This window comes from Apodemus sylvaticus, chromosome 3 (assembly GCF_947179515.1).
Source record: "Apodemus sylvaticus chromosome 3, mApoSyl1.1, whole genome shotgun sequence".
NCBI lineage: Eukaryota > Metazoa > Chordata > Mammalia > Rodentia > Muridae > Apodemus > Apodemus sylvaticus.
Window position 1 is genome coordinate 138,480,107 of NC_067474.1, and position 17,474 is coordinate 138,497,580.

General features: G+C 46.6%; 1 protein-coding gene across 2 annotated transcripts in view; it reads left to right on the plus strand.

Moving 5' to 3' along the window:
- Window positions 1–17,474, plus strand: part of Mtf1 (metal regulatory transcription factor 1) — a 46,725-nt gene that overhangs the window by 640 nt on the left and 28,611 nt on the right. For both annotated transcript variants that reach the window (XM_052177305.1, XM_052177304.1), the window contains exons 2-3: window positions 1,314–1,769; window positions 16,700–16,938. In XM_052177305.1, coding sequence (XP_052033265.1) covers window positions 1,365–1,769; window positions 16,700–16,938 — 644 coding nt within the window. In that variant the 5' untranslated portion in view covers window positions 1,314–1,364. The remainder of the gene's footprint in view (window positions 1–1,313; window positions 1,770–16,699; window positions 16,939–17,474) is intronic.

A 17,474-nucleotide genomic window follows, 5' to 3' on the forward strand; every position in this document is an offset into this window, starting at 1 on the left:
GGCTAGTAAAGGCTCACTTGCTGACTCTGAGCAGACAAAGTGCAGAAACAGGTTGAGAACTAAGTGATGTGCTGGTTATTTTAAATTCTCCTTTTGTGTCTGCCAAACCCACATTTGTAGAACCTGTGTGTTTTCGGGTGAAGGAGGAATCACCATTCCAGACCATGAAAGCTTCAAATTTGGTAATTTCCTCAGGAGACTATCTTCAAAAAGAGACTCTCTGCATGTCAGTCATTCATTTTGCTGAAATTTCCTGAGCTCCTTGTGTCAGTATTGCTTGTGTTAGGGACAGCCTTTGGGGCAGAAAGCCTAGTTGCTCTATACAAGCATACTTTCGGGTCCATATCATGTTTTACAATATAAATAATTAAAGTGTTTTGCATTAGCTGTTCCTTATTAGGGTTTAGCCCCTCCACCCCATGTGTTCTAGAAATGACAGAAGGAAGTCACCCTCTTTCTACTGTTTGACAGGATTGTACTTTGCCTGCAGTTTCTCTTTCTATATGAAACAGGAACCACTGGTCCCACTGTAGAAAGGCAGGCACAAATAGGTTGCCCAAGCAGGAAAGGGCAAAAGCAGGATTTTTTAGGTGATTACATTCAAAGCATTGTTTCTGCACTACCAAGTACGTGTATGAGGCTGTGTCCTGCCTCCTCGCAGTGTGATTGGGGGAGGGGGCCTTCGGACAGGAGTGCCTCACTTAAGGTTTATAGCAACTCTTCCTTTAAGCAGCCACCTGATTGCTCTTTTGTCCTCATTAGCTGCATAGATCCATCTTTAAAATATGTGACAGTAAATCACATTTAGAAGGTCTTGTGAATGCTAACTTTGAATTTTTTGGGTGAAAAAGACAGATTTTTTTGTGACTGATTGTTTGATTGTGTTAGATTTTAAGTATTTCCAAGGAAGATGATTTATTTTTTTGCTTTGGTTTGCCTCTGTGTGTGTGTGTGTGTGTGTGTGTGTGTGTGTGTGCTTCTCACTGTGTTTCTCTGGTTCACCTGGAACTCAGAGAGATCAATTTACTCTACCTCGGTGGCTGGGGTTAAAGACATTCACCATCATTCCTAGGCCTGGATTGCTCCCTCTCTTTTTGTTTTGAGACAGGGTCTCACCATCAACTCTGGTTGGCCTGGAACTGATATGTAGACAATGCTGGCCTTGAACTCTCAGAGGTCTGCCTCTGCCTCCCAAAGTCTGGGATTGGCACTGTGGTTTGCTCTTTAAAATGAGGGAAAATGATCCCTTCCGATCCCTTAGGACATAGGTGGGTCTTGTGCTGTGGTTCTAACTCTGGTGTTATTTGTTGCAGAAAGGCCATTACCTTTTCATTTCTCACAATTGGGCTGAGCGCAAGCAAACCATGGGGGAGCACAGTCCAGACGACAACATCATCTTCTTTAAGGGAGAGGAGGATGACCTAACCCCGCATGACAAGATGCTCAGGTTTGTGGATGACAACGGACTGGTGCCTTCCTCTTCTGGAACTGTTTATGATAGGACCACTGTTCTTATAGAACAGGACCCTGGCACTTTGGAGGATGATGAAGACGATGGACAGTGTGGAGAACACTTGCCTTTTCTGGTGGAAGGTGAAGAGGGCTTCCTAATAGATCAGGAAGCAATGTCCCAGGGTTACGTACAACACATTATCTCACCAGATCAGATTCATTTGACTATAAACCCTGGTTCCACGCCCATGCCAAGAAACATTGAAGGTGCGACTCTTACTCTGCAGTCGGAATGTCCAGAAACGAAACGGAAAGAAGTAAGTAGAGCCGCAGATGAGGGCCCGGTGTGGCTGTGGGCAGCGCCTCCAAAGCGCGCTGGCAGTCTTAACTGGGGGTTAAAGGAACTCCCAGGCTTAGAGCCTCCCGTAGTCTTGCCTGTCAACAACACATCCGCTTCCTGTTTTGTTGTGACTGCTTTCTAGAACTTTCGGATTGTATGGCCACATTGTAATTGAGGAATACTACATTGTAATATCTCAGATTTTCCTCTCTAAATCATAAATAAAGTAGAAATTTCACCAAAGTGAATTCATGTTTATACTGCGAAAGTAACAGCGTGGCTTCTCTGATAGCCAAGTGACTAGATTTGTGTGTCATAACTAGAACTGGCTATAAATGATTTGTTTTGGAGATGCCTGTAGGAATATGCATTGTTAATTTAGTGAGTATTTAATGGCTAGTAAAGGGAAATTTTTATAATCCAGGCAAGAAACCACAAATGAGATCAGGTTAGCTAAAGGTTGTCACATTCATGTTCCAGAACTGTGAATGATGTAATGCCTCTCAGGGTAGCTTGGAAACTGTAAAGCATTTTACAGATTGTAGTTGTGCATTTGAATGAAATAAGTGATAGTGCTTAAAGGTACAAGTGGTAAGCATCATCCAGGAGCTAGTGCGAGTTCATTTGAAAAAAGCAGGTCACTGGCAGTTACAGTGCTGAGGACTAGTGTCAGGTCCCGCCAAGCAGAAATAGGCTTAATTTCTTGAGGAAATGTTTTCCTTTTTTGTTGCAATGAAAGTTTGAAATTATATACAGTTTGTACAAATGACTTACTCGTGACTTTTTCCTTTTTAACCTTAGAATCTCAGCGTTAAGGCTTTAGTTAAGGGTGGAATTCCTGAGGGATTGAGCTTTAGTATCCCAAATAAATGAATAAGTAAATAAATACCTCAGCACTGTAAATACCTTAGAGAGACCATCATGTCCTCCCTCCCAGTGGACAATCTCTTTAGACTGGCTGACTCTGTTCTTGGGTCTGTGCTTGAATACTTCCAGAATGGCAAGCACACAGTTTTATAGCTCAGTCCAGTGCATTTGTCAGCCTGCTCTGAGAGCTAAGAAGCGTTTGCCCGTACAGAACTAAAGTCTGCCTTCGTGCACTGCTGCAGCCTCCTGTTCTGTCCTGAGAACCGTTCTTCTGTCGGGCAACCTCACATACTTAAAAGTCCCGTCATGGCCTGGGTACAGGCCAGCCATGCACACTCAGATATCTTTCTGATGGCATTTCTCCCCTGCCTCTCATCAGTTTGGTTGCCTTTAACTGAAGGAATTCCAGTTTTCCAAAGTCCTTTTAAAATCCAGAGTTGAGCATAGTCTCCCGAGAGTGAGTCAGCCTGGCCAGTCCTGTGGTTCTTATCTCGCTCTTCATCTGGACACTGAACTACAATGACTCTGTCATCTGCATTTTATTATCGACATCTCACTGTTGGCTTGTGCTTGGAAACTTCTAGAAGAGTGGTTCTCAGCCAAGGGCAATTCTTCCCCCAGGAGACGTTTGATTGTCACAGTGGGAGGTGCTAACTGGAATCCCTAGGTAGGGCCTAACGATGCTAATAGACATTTTCTGACATACAGGACAGCCTCTGACAAATACCCCAGATGTCCGCAGAGCTTGCTTAGAGAACCCTGTCCTGCATTATTATGGGTACAGCTGTCAAGTTATGTGCTGGCACCGGTAGACAGGCTTGTAAACCTTTGGAGTGTCTCCGTGCTGACCTTCTCTTGTTGGTGTCAACCGTATGTGAGCGTGTAGGGGTTCATGTGCCGTCAGTGGACTCTGTCGCTGCTGCTCTTCTCTTTGAGATGTCTCATGTATCCCAAGCTGGTTTCCAATTTGCTGTGTGGTTAAGCTTGCTCTTGAACTCCAGATCTCCTGCCTTCCCCTTTCCAGTGCCAGGATTGCAGGCCTGCACTGGCCTCAAACGTCGTGTGGAGCAAGGTACCACAGGTGATGTTGATTTGCAGGCTAGAGATAGAAATACCTGATGGCTGTCGTGTGAACGGTAAAGTGGTAGGTGCGGAGGGTGCCAGCGCTGTATTTGGGAGCTGTGTGGTCAGGCAAGCCTTCAAGGTGGTCATAAAAATATGTTCAGTTTTGAGAAAAGCAGGGCCTGAGTATTTCTCAGAGATGGAAGCAACATGAACAGAGCAAGCAGAGGTCCCTTTCAGGGCGCAGCCAGCTGGCCCCCTTATGTGTATTTTGTTTTCTGGTTTGAAGCAGAGTCTTGCTTTGCACCCCCGGCTCTTTTTAAAGTGTCGATCCCCCTGCTCCCCTCGTGCTATGATCACAGGGAGACACTGCACATGGCTAATACACTTTACTGCAAAGAGCTAAATAGTAAATGTCCTTGTCCTTACAGACTATGTGGTCTCTGTTGTAACCAGTCAACTCTTCCATTATAACCCAGTATCAGTCATAGACAGTATAAACCTGGGCTGGGGGTGGAGCTCAGTCAGGATATCATGCCACAGGGCCCTGGGTTCCATTCCTAACACCACTGTAAAACAAAAAGATAGTGTGCGAACGCACATGCTGGCCGGAGTAGACTTACTGGCTGTAGTGTGTCAACCCTTGGACTAGAATCCAGAGAGTAGCAGGCAATATGGATGGAAAGATAGCAAGGATCCAAATCTAGAGGGCAGTGAGGGCTTGCTGAGGCCTTGTGCTGTTTTCGAAGCAGTGGGGGACTTGAGGATTTGGGCGCCAGAAGTCATGTGATTAGAGTAGCATTTTAGAGCTGGGAGTAGCAGAGTCCCTGTGCTTGGGAGGCAGAGGCAGAGACAGGTGGAGGTGAGTCTCTGTGAATTTGAGGCCAGCCTGGTCTACGTAGTTCCAGAACAGCCAAAACAATATAGGGAGACCCTTGTTTCTAAAAAAAACAAAACCAGTAGCATTTTAGGAGGAGTGCTCTGGCAGTGGGCAGGGAGCTGGGAGGCACAGAAAGCCAGGACTTGATGGCCTGCTAGAAGTCACTTGAGTTTAGTTTAACTGATGAAGGAAAGAATCTAAGACTGGAGCAACTTGGGATGCTGTTGGAATTTGCATAAGGAGCCCCAAGTTGAAAGTCTATCTTAGGTTTTTAGTCTAAATCCTTGATGAAAAGACTCATCAAGGACTGACTAGGCACGGCGGTAAGCATCTCGGCACTCAGGAGGCAGAGGCAAGTTGATCTCTGAGTTCAAGGCCACTCGGGGCAACACCGTGAGAGATTTTGTTTCCCTCAATGTGTTGAGTTGCTGTTGGTTGATGAGTGCTCGAAGAGTCTACCATGGTGGATAACTTCAGACATGCTTAGGCTGCATGATGAAGACAGAGTGGCTCCTCCACCCCCACCCACCCCCCACCTTCCCTGTCATAACGGTGAGTGAGTCTGTTAACCAAGAACTGGGTCAAGAAGAGGGAAGTGCGGTGGGGGAATGAGTAAGCGTCTTCGGCCCTTGGGAATAAGGAGCAGAAGGTGAGACCTCCTGGAAATATAGGTCTGAAGTCAAGGAAATGACAGATCCTCAATCCCTGCAGGGCAGCAGCGGGAACAAGGGAGATGCTAGGGAGAGAGGAGGAGAGAGCAGGAGTCAAGGGGGTGGGTGGAATGTGCCGCCTGGACTCTGGGTCAGGAAGGCTGACTTCCTGTGTGACCTGAAGAGGGACTGAGGAACCAGGGGAAAGAAGTTCTGTCTCATGTTCAGTTGCCACTCAGATTTTGAAGCGGCCTTTAGTTGAGCGCAGGGTGCAGACCGTTTGAGTGAGTGAGAAGTGAGCTGGGATTAGAGATCGGGAAGCAGGAAAGCAGGAAGTTTTTTGTTTTCAAAGTTTGATACTTGTGAAAAAAAAGCATTGAGACAGTAGTAGCTCAAGAGTATTGAAACTTTTAGGTTTAGAAAAGTTTGAGCTGGTTGTGGCAATCAATAAAGCCAACCCCACACTAAAGACAAAGGGGAGGCAGAGGCATATGGAGTTCTAGGCCAGCTAGGGCTGCATAGTGAGACCCTGTCTCGAGGGTGAGGAGCCAGCTCTAGGCCACCTTCGGTTACTGATTACTGTGAGTGCTCACAACGAGCACATGTTTTGAAAAATGTTAAGGCGAACCATGACCATACTGCTTCAGAACTTATCAGGACATTTGGCTTGGTAATAACTAAGAAAGAAGAAAATACAGAATTTTCTAAATGCTATAAGCTAATGTATAAAACATTTTCCAGGGGATTAGTAGAGCACATTTTTTGGGGGGGGAAATGCTGATCTAGGCAGGAGAGAAGATGGGAGGGAGGGCTGGATTATGCAATCTGATATTAGCTGTCCCTTTCCTGTTTTGTGCTCCTTACAGATTAGTTGCTTCCGTTTGCAAGTCTGGCTTGCCCTAGTGGTTTCTTCAGGCCATTTAATCAGGAACAGGGCAGGATCAAGGATGCTAGGAACTATGGGTGTATCATTGTACAGGTTCTTACCTTCTTCAGTTTTAACATCATTTATTTATTTATTTAGGTTTTTTGAGACAGAGTTTTTCTGTATAGCCCTGTCTGTCCTGGAACTCACTCTGTAGATCAGACTGGCCTTGAATTCAGAAATCTGCCTGCCTCTGTCTCCTAAGCGCTGGGATTAAAGGTGTGCCACCACCGCCCGGCCAGCTTTTACATCTTATACATGAGATCTAAGTAGAAGATTCTATAAGCTGGACTTCTTTGAGTTGGGTTCTTACCCTGTAGTCTAGGGATGGCCTCAGACTCGCAGCAGTCTCTTGAGGTCTGAGATTAGAGCCAAGAACCATTGGCCCGGTTTGTAGACTGGCATCAGGCTTGGTAGGTTTGGGACTGTAGTCTTTGGAGGCCAAGCCCTCAGGCTTGCCTTCCAGACGCATACTCTTACCTCAGTCATTGATTGACAGTGCTTTTATTTTGGCTTCCAAATCCACTTAGTCAGCCCGAGGAGCCTGGTGTTTACTGATGATGGCAGCTGCGTGAACTTTAACCACTCTGGTCCCGGGACCTGTTTTAAGCCTGGCCTTTTTGGCTGCATGACATTCACAGGTACTGCTTTTGAGACATGGAACCCTTCGATAACTACTCAGTCTTCTTGGCTTCCCAAGCAACTTAGTTTCTGAGTCAGACGTTAGCCTGACTTTCCTGTTTACCGCCCGTCGTTCCTTTGTCTTTAGTGTGGGGTTGGCTTTATTGATTGCTTTATTATTATTATTTTTCATCATGCTTGTCTTGCGCAAAAACCAAGCCAACCAGAACCTTGCCACGTATTCTATTCTCTTCCTACCACAGGACCCTGACTCTTCCTTCACAAAATGGGTTCTCAGCATTGCTGCTTTTTTCCCTGGCTGATTGGCAGCTTTGAGAGGTTCTGTCAAATCGTTGTCTTTCTGCTCAAACAACATCCATATACTTGAGGGCTTCCCGCTCAGCTTGCTAAGCAGCTGTCCCTCTGAGTGGTCTTGTGGTCCATGGTTCCCCAAACCATGCATCTCTGTTCTGCCAGAGGACTTACCAGGAACTATCCAGTTGCCTGCTTGCCTCCTCTGTCAGCACCACAGAGGGGAACATAACTCCACCATTACCAACCTTCCCCTCTGCTGCTAAATAGTCAGGAGGGCTCGTAGGCCAGACATTTCCATGATGCCCTAAATGTTTCAAGCATAATGAAACAGAAAATAATAAAGCAATCAGTAAGCCAACTGCACACTAACAGAAACAAAGCCCCTACTGGGAAAGAAGGGTCTTTCTGGCAAGTAGGAGGCGCAATGTTCTCTGAATTTTGCTCCTATGTATTGCAGAGATCGGATTGCCTTTGGAAGCATTCCAAAAGGAAGGAAGAGACCTTCCTCTTACCTAGTCCTCCTCCTCCTCTTCCTCGTTTTTATTTTTTTTTTATTTTTAGATTAAAATTTTTGTTTGGTTGGTTTGGTGGTTTTTTGGTTTGTTTTCTTGCTTTTTGAGATAGGATCGCTCCATATAATTCTGGCTGTCCTGGAGCTTGCTATGTAGACCAGGTTGGCCTCAGACTCATAAAGATTCTCCTTGTCTCAGCCTCCCAAGTACTGGGGTGAAAGGTGTGAGCCACCACACCTAGCTGAATTTTCTTAGCCTGACAGACTTTAATGGGACTAAATGGGTTAGAAGTGGCATGCCTTGTGCCCACAGTGCCAACCCCTTGAGGCTAAAGCAGAAGCTTGCCCTGAGTTTGAGGCTGGGTTACATGGTACTTTCCAGGCCTGCTGGGTTACCAGGAGAAAGCCTGTCCCATGAAAAACAAAAGGCAGGGGGTGTGGCCGCAGCCTCCAGAGCCTTTTGACAGTTTGTCCTTTGTTTGAGTACTGATTCCAGTCTGGTTCCTTCCTCAGTGGCAATCCTCGGGGAGTGGAGCCATGCGCTCAGACTCCTGGGTGTTCGGCTGTGCTGGAGGGGAGCCACCCCCTCCCACTGCACACCACGACTACGTTTCTTCACAGCTCCCTGTTCAGCTCCCACAGGATTGCCCTTGAGAAGTAGGACGGAAGAGCCTGTCACCGACTGAAAGTGTAGTGCTAAGCGTCCATTCATTTCCCTCCAAGTCTGACTTAACCAGCATTTGCTAGACCGATAACCCTCCGTGCTCGGTGAACAGCGGGGAAGGTGGGTGGCTCATGTGGCTCTGTGGAAGGCTGGAGCAGAAAGTTAGTTCCCTGTGCCACCAGGTGAAGCTGGTTTGTCAGTGGGTCTCCTCCGTGTTGGCGTGTGTGTTGCTTGTCTCTGTCGCATCACAGAGACCCTCTGGCCTGGCAGAGGGACAGGTTAAGCTGATATTTGACATGGACTGTGTTAGGTACTGCTGACATCTTGGTCTTGTAAGAATGGGAGAAAGTGCTTGAATTTTAGTGCTCTTCCCTTATTTAAATGGAGCTTTTTCCAAAAATGGTTTCAGCTTTGGTCTCATCTTTGTGTGCTAGCGTATACTAGCTACGTAGCCTCAGACAGGCTGTTCTCCTTCCTCATTTGTAAAATGGAAATAAAAATATCCCACTGCGTCGTTCTGGGAAGATTCACGGAGGTTTATATACTATGAAATGTACATGAGTATATTGCCTCAGACGTCAGGCCCCGTGTCTGGTACATCCGTTGTTCAGTCGTATGTCCTCTTGCTTTTTCTTTCTTACCTGTTCCCAAAGGTTCTGAGGTCATCTCCAATTTCAGAAAGGTTAGACACGTGGAGGCTTCTTCGCTAGAAACGGTTTGTGGAAGCATTTTCTTCTTGAGACAAACTGTAAATTACATTTGGAGGCAGGCTTCTTTGAATCCCAGCACTAAGGAGGCAGAGACAGACAAATCTATCAAAGCCAGGCTGGCCTACGTAGTTCAAGGCTAGTTTGAGACTTTTTTTTAAAAGATTTATTTATTTATGTATGTGAGTACATTCTTGCTGTCTTCAGACACATAAGAAGAGGGCATCGGATCCCATTTCAGATTGTGAGCCACCATGTGGTTGCCAGGAATTGAACTTAGGACCTTTGGAAGAGCAGGCAGTGCTCTTAACCACTGAGCCATCTCTCTAGCCAGAGAGACTCTGTCTTAAAAGGGGGCAGTGGAGGTGGGGGATATGAGCTCATAGACACTTGGTAGCCAGATCTAATAAGCTGAACTTTCATGTTAACATCACAATAACTGATGGGCTGTGTGTATGTGTTTTGGTTTTTGTTTGGGAGAGCCGGTAACAGCTCAGATGATGCCGGGCCAGGGCTCTACCACTACTAAGCTTACCTCCAGCTATCTTTTTTTGTTCTTTTAATTGAAGTTTATTTATATGCATTGAGTATTTTGCCTGCATGTATGTCTCTGCCTGGCACATGTGGAGGCAGAAGACACCTGATCTCCTGTAACTAGAGTTACAGCCTGTTGAAAGCCACTGTGTGGGGGCTGGGATTGAACTCAGCTCCTCTGGAAGAGCAGCTAGTCCTAACTGCTTAGCCATCTCTCTAGTTCCTCTTTGAAACAGTTTTTATACATATGTGTGTGTTCTTCCTAAGTTGTACTGGCTGGTTTTGAACTCATGCTGTAGTATAGGGAGTGTTGTACTGGAATTTCCTTTCCGTATCTTTAGACACGCATCAGACCAAGCTTTTACCTGTGTTATGAAATGAGGGTGTTCATGGTCCCCAAGCAGAGGTCTGTAAACACCAGTCCTTGCCACAAGTGATCTTTTACCCTCATTCTTGGCTTTTTTAATTTCCTTGGTACCAGACCACTAAAAGTTACTCCCACGGTGGACATTTGGGGCACCAATATCCCACAGCCAAAAGTAATGGCTTAAGTATAATTCTGCATTTCACCCTTTTAACAACCATAAAATAGACACATTGTTGGATACTATTTTTTTTTTTTTTTTTAGTTTTTTGGTTTTTTGGGGTTTTTTTTGGGGGGGGGTTGGTTTTTTGGATTTGTTTTTTTTCAAGACAGGGTTTCTCTGTGTAGCCCTGGCTGTCCTGGAGCTCACTCTGTAGACCAGGCTGGCCTCGAACTCAGAAATCCGCCTGCCTCTGCCTCCCAGAGTGCTGGGATTTCAGGCGTGCACCAACGCCTTTATGATAGATAACACGCCATCTTACAAAGGTGGTACTTAAGATGTAGGCCTGTCTGCTGATAACAGGGCTGAAAAATGAAAGGGCAAGTGGGTGCTCCTAGTCCTGCACAGGTGGAGGGATGAGGTGCCAGCACAGCCCTGGAGAGTGACAAACTGATGAAGTCAGCTCTGGTGGGCACTGAAGAAGGGATTATTCAGAGCGCCTAGGCTTGTGATTTGAGAGTTTTGGTTGTCTGTTTAGATTAGAAGAAATCAGTGCTATTATGGAGAGCAGTTTTGCTATGGGGAGAAGGGGCAGGACATCACTGGTGATGGAGAGGACAGGACAGAGTTTGGTGTTTCCCCCCTGGGATCTTTTGTTGCCATCGAGACCAGTCTAGCTTCAAAGTTAGGGCAATCCTCCTGCTTCTGTATCTGCCTTCTGAGTGCTGGGATCAAAGGCTTGCACCAGCACCCTGAGTCAGGAAGGTGGGTTCTGTACCTGTAACCACCAGCCAATCTTTTATTTATGAGTGTTTGTCTGCTCTGGGCACGAAACTCCCTCTCTTTACTGTCCTGTGTAGAATTGAGCTCTCCCCGACTCCCTTTCCTTCCAGCAGAAATCTAGGCTTTTTTCTGTTGTGACTTTGAGGAGTTTTGTCGCCTGAAGTTCTTTTCTGCTTGAGCTCGCCTGCTCCTGTACTCCTTTGCCTTGTGCCTGAACTCTGTGATCTTCTTCAATAAAGATGGTCACTGTTTCAGACCCATTCAGAACACTGCAAACCTTAGCCCTCACGCCTCCTGGACATTTTCAGCGTTACACTCAATGCTTCTCAAATTTACCCAGGCCTCTCTCCTCTTTAGCCGAGTCCCCCACAGCTGTCTGACATCACACGGGAAAATTAAAGTCAGGGTTAGAATTTTAATGTTCTTTGAAAAGCAAGTTTTCTTCATGTCCAGTGGAGTCTCCAGTGACATTATGTTCCTGTGACAGATAGTGCCGTTCATTTTGACAAGCAGACTCCTCATATGTGACCTTCCCTGAAGTCTTTGGATTCAGCTGGGCATCTCCTCCATAGATAAGTTTGCTGTAGCCCAGGTCTCAAGTCCTGTGTTTGTGCTTTGCCCTGGTATGCTCAGTGGACATATGAGTGCAGCTCCTTTGACCGTGGACTTGCCTGTCTTTTTTGACAGCAAGGGCTGTTGTTGTTGTTGTTGTTGTTGGTGGTGGTGGTGGTGGTGGTGGTGGTGGTGGTGGTGGCGGCGGCACCAAACATAGTATAATTCTGGAGCATAGTTCTTCAAATCCATAAATGCTAACTTTTAGTCTTGTTGAAAGGTACGTGATATATGTGGTAATATCCCTTCTTTGTAGCCATGACAACACTGCATTTTTTTCAGCTTCCTGTTCTGATCCCATTTGAGGGGGATTAGATTTCCCTTTGTGTGAAATTTGTAGCTGCTTTAAAATAATTCTGAAAGATACTCAATGGTGATGTCCATTATTGTTCCCAGATGAAGTGAATTGATCATTTATTCAGTTTATTACTGAGAGAAAAGGCATCTAGTACTTTTCTTTCTTTCTTTCCTTCCTTTCTCTCTCTCTCTCTTTTTTTTCTTTTTTTCTTTTTTGATAGGATTTTTGCCTTGTAGCCCAGACTGGCCTTGAACTTATATCAATCCTCCTGCCTCAGTCATTCTGAGTGCCACCCGCCCGCCCGTCATAACTGACTTCTGTCCTGCCTACTTTTCAGTACCTTCCAGTCTGGGTGCTCTTCTCACTTTCTGTCCTTGGCCTCTCTCCCTTTCTAACCTGCCGAGTGTCCTGAAGGCATAGTTGATGGCTGCTCACATCCTGGCCCCGGCCCACCGTTCCCACACCAGGGCAGGGAGACCAGGGCTTGGCACTTGGTGGTCTTTGCTACATCTGACCCGGCTGATGTCCTACCCAGAACTTCCTTTCCTGACGCCTGTCCTGGGGTTTGTTTGCATATGTGTGTGTATGGCCAGGTGTGGTGTACATGTATATCCACACCTGTGTAAGTACACAAGTGTATGCACGTGCCCACAGTTGATATCCAGCGTCTTCTTCACCACTCTGCACTTTACTGAGGCAGCACCTCTCACTGAGGTTGGGGCGCACTAAGTCCAGCTTGTCCAGCTAGCTGGCTTCCCCTGGCTTCCCGTGTCTGCCCCCAGAGTCTGAGATTGTGGTGCCCTGCCCCCTCCGGTGGCCATGAGGCTTTTTGTGGTTTCTGAATCTCAGTTCTGATCTTCTCAAAACTGCATGGCAAAGCAAACACCCCACCCACTGAAATGTCTCCCCAGCCCACCGCTTAAGAGCCTGTCACTACTTTGCTCGCAATAAGCCTTGCTGGGTTTGTTTCATTCATTCATATATACATAGAGAGCGTGCCACTTCTGCACAAGCTAGTCTCTGAGGTTGCAGCGAACGAGAAAGTCACGGTCCCTGCTGTCATGCAGTTTAAGTTTAGATGAGAAGCAGCCATTCATTCATTTAATTCGGTAATGGAAATTATTTTATCTTAATTGTGTCTTGTTTTTTAGAGGAAAGGTGGTGTCTCTTTGCCGGGGATTATTTCTGGGGACACTGCTTCTTCTCAAGCATATGTGGAGACTCAGTCTTCTTATGTAAAGGGATTGGGGCGTTTGCATGTAGTCTGTGTATGTTCTCTTCTATACTTTAAATATTTAAAACATGTATTTGTGTGTAAGCACATGTGGAGGTCAGAGGTCAACTTCGTGGGTTTGTTTTCTTCCACTTTTACATGTGTCCCAAAGATTGATCTTGACAGCGTCTACTGCTGAGCCATCTCGCTGCTAGCCTCCTTCTGTATAGTTATGCTAGCTTAACTTAACTCATGACACATTTAATACAATATAGGCGCTTTAGACATTGTTTAGGGAATAATAATAAGTTATTCTGTACATACTCAACACAGGCACTTCTTTTTCATTGTAAATATTTTCAGTCCATAATTGGTTAAACCCTTGAATGCAGATCCCCCAGATTCAGAGGGCTGGTAGCCGAGGAAGCTGTGAAGGCCTAGAGTAGGCAGGCCTGGGACTAAGGACCAGTCAGGGAGAGAGGCCCTTGAGGAAGAAACAGCCAGTGAAGGACTGACTGAATTGGCCAAGAGCAGGAATTCAGCTGGGAGCAGGGCAGCGAGTTGAGGGGGCATTCGGGTGCGTACTGCATGCCCGTCTCTTACACCATGTCAGCTGCTGTGGCAACTGAAGAATGAGATACTGCTCTTATCTCTCTCCACTTGGATGGACCTTACGATGGACACGGTCCCTGTACTTACCCTTCAACCTTCAGTGATGGTTGAAGTTTCCATTGGTAAAATTAGCACAAATCCATGAGAGGATAATTACCAGTATAAGCCAAGTGTTAGGTGTGTGGTGAAGGTACCCAATACTGTAGGCTTTTAGAGAAGGGCGCTGGTGTGCGGATGTGGAGAAGCTATGGAGGGCCTGGGAGCTTGTGAGACTTAATGGAAGAGTCTCAGAAGCCAAGGAAGGAGCTAGACATTTCTAGTGAAGAGAGGGAGAGAACAAGAAGGCGGGAGCTGAGACTCTCTTAGGACCAGCGTTCTGTGGCGAGTAGCCCTAGGCCGGACGGTCTGTTCTCCTGGGTCCTGAGTCAGGTAACAAACAAGGTGTAGGAAGGCTCTGGGGTACCCTGACTGTCCTGCCGAGACACAAGACACGGGGACACTGTCTGGGGAGAGGTCATGTGGAGCATTGTTTCAGAATTGTTCTGGCAATGACTTCAAAACTAGGCACTCAAGACACACGTCTGAGTGATTGAGTTTAGGGAATACAGTATGACCTGGGTGGCCGTGAGCGGCTCTCAGCCACTCCTTGTATCCGTGTAAGCACTGGTGTAAGGTCCTGTCAGGAGAGGAGAAGGGGTGGGGTAGGAGGAGGAATCAAGGCCCCTCCTATTGCTATCTAGCCCACTGGTTGACAGGCTCAATCCTGTTTAACCCACTTTGTTTTCCTGCACTACTAGAGCAGTGGTTCTCTGACCTGTGGACCCTGACCCCTTTGGGGATCGACCAGCTCTTTCACAGGGGTTGCCTAAAGCCATCAGAAAATACAGATCTTTACATTATGATTCATAAAGAAGCAAAATTACAGTTATGGAGTAGCAATAAAAATAATGTTATGGTCGGGGTCACCACAGCATGAGCAATTGCCTTGAAGGGCCTCAGCGTTAGGAAGGTTGAGAACCATTGCCCCAGGGCAAAGTAAGAATGCTGTTTGAGGGGAGGGGTTGTTGAGTTGTTTGTTTGTGTTTGGTTGGTTGGTTCCTGATGACTGAGTGGTTCAAGACAGGCTTTCTCTGTGTAGCCCCTGCTGTCCTAGAACTCACTCTGTAGACCAGGTTGACCTCGAACTCGGAGGTCCACGTGCCTTTGCCTCCCAATGCTCGATCAAATGCATCACCACCACGCTTGGCTCATTTTAAATTTCTTACGTGTATGTGTGTGAGCATCTGCTGAGGGTAGAGGCTTCGGAATCCAGAGTGCCAGGGCCTGAGCTCAGCTCCTCTGCCAGAGCCGGCGGGGCTCTTAACCACGCACAGTCTAGTCTGCTCAGCTCCCGAGAGTGCTTTTTATTTGTTGTTTTCTGTAAGTATTGAACCCCAGACCTCAAGTATGCCACACAAACCCTGAGCCACAACTCTGGCCTCAGATTTTACTTTTTTAAAGAAAAGCTTTCAGGTAACCCAGACTGGTTTCAAATTTTCTGTGTAGTTATGATGACGGAATGACCTTGGATTTCTTATTTTATTTTTGAGGCAGGATCGCAAAATATCCTGCCTGTATAGCCCTGACTGGCCTGGAACTCTTATTAACCAGACTGACATCAAACTTAGAGAAACCCATCTGCCTCTGCTTCTGCCTCCCAAGCTCTGGGTTTAGGGTGTGTGAAACCACACCTAGCCAACCTTGAACTTTTGATCTGAAGTGCCCAGATTGCTGACACACCCAGTTTACTTCTATCTTCTTGGGGATAGAACTGGGCTTCCTGCACGCTGGGAAAGCACTACCCACTGAGCGTCCTTGGCCCAGTTCTCGCATTTTTATTGCTTTTTTTTCTTTGTTTGTTTGTTTGTTTGTTTGTATTTTGGTTTTTTTTCTTTTCCGAGACAGGGTTTCTCTGCGTAGCCCTGGCTGTCCTGGAACTCACTCTGTAGACCAGGCTGGCCTCGAACTCAGAAATCCGCTTGCCTCTGCCTCTGCCTCCCAGAGTGCTGGGATCACAGGCGTTCGCCACCATTTAAAAATCAAAATAATATAACATGAAAAATTTATGAAATTCAAACTTGAGTGTCCATTTCTGTACATGGATGGCTGGGGACATGGCAGTGTTCGGTCATTTGCCTGTGACTACGCTAACTTGGAGGGCGAGGCTTGTGGAGGAGCAGGGACCATAAAAAAAACAAAATATGCTCTCTCTGATGCTTGAAAGGAAACTGTTCACCCTTGCCGCTGCCCAGTCTTTGATCAACCACTCTTTCTCAGACAGTGGCCGTCTCATCCCTGAGGCCTTGTCCCTCCAGGGTTTATTTTATCATCTCTGTGCCAAGAGCAAACCCAGGGTTCCCTTCTTGTCTGTCTGTCTTTCTTTTTTTCCTTTTCTTTTTTGTTGTAATGATGGTGGGTCAAGACAGGTTCTTTTTGTATAGCTCTGGCTGTCCTGGAACTCCCTCTGTAGACCAGGCTGTCCTCGAATTCACAGAGATCCACCTGTCTGTGCCTTCTGAGCACTGGGATTAAAGGTGTATGACACCACTAGCTGGAAAATTATCCCTAATTCTTACAGTAGCTTTTATTTTATGTTATTTTTTAAAAATTTGTTTTTATTATTTTTAGTTAGGTGTTTGTTTACGACTGTGTGTGACTTATGCAGGTAGGTACCCATGGAGCCCATAGCTGACAGATCACCCTGGAGCTGGAGCGATAGGCAGTTGTGAGCTGCCTAATGTGGATTCAGAGAACGGAACTCAGGTCGTCGGCACAGCAGCGCATGCTCTTAGCTGCTGCACCATCCCTCCAGCTGCCTACAACAGCTTTTATAAAGATAGACATGGGGCTTGGGCTGCAGCTCAGTTAGTCAAGCGCTTGTCAGAGTTCACTCCTCAGCACTGCAGAACAGCCTGGGTGTGGTGATCCATGTGTGTAAGCACTCAGAAGGTGGAGACAGTAGGATCAGAAGGTTAAGGGCTATAAGTTTGCCGTCAGCTTGTGCTTCATGAGACCCTGTCCCAGGAAGGAGAGATGAGACCCGGGCAGTTGTTTTTCCCTACTGATGAGGTATCCCCTGTCCTCTGTCAGGTGAAGCGGTACCAATGCACCTTTGAGGGATGCCCTCGTACCTACAGCACAGCAGGCAACCTGCGCACCCACCAGAAGACTCACCGAGGAGAGTACACCTTCGTCTGTAATCAGGAGGGCTGCGGCAAGGCCTTCCTCACCTCCTACAGCCTCAGGATCCATGTGCGAGTGCACACAAAGGAGAAGCCATTTGAGTGTGACGTGCAGGGGTGTGAGAAGGCGTTCAACACACTGTACAGGTCAGCCTCCCCGAGGCCTGCCAGCCTCCTGACTGAGCTCGGGGCCAGAGAACTCTCTCCCTGATTATGACAGTTTTGGGGGCTTTGAAGAGCATAGCTGTACTCACCTGTTTAAAATGCAGTCAACTTACTACTTAAAGAGAGTGTACCATGGGTTGGGTGGAAATGTCAGCGCATCTGTGTGTAGATTTGCCTCTCCAGGAGTGACATCATGCTCTTGGGATTTTAGTAGTTGGCATAGAGTAGTCTTCCCACTGGCACAAGGTTAGATTGGCACAAATCTCTGAGATAACCTTCTTCTGTCCTCAGAAGTGGGAAAGTGCCCATTTGATATCTATGTCTTTTTTCTTATGTTTGTGTCAGGAGACTTACATAATTCTTTAAGATTAAGCATTAAATAGCAAAATAACAGTAGCTCAGACCGTACCATTCTGAAGCGCCTGCTCTTGTTTGGTGCTGGAAGCCGAGCAGGGTTGGGCCTGGTTAATACTTGGCGAGTCACATAATAATGGCTAACATTGATGTGTGCACTGTGC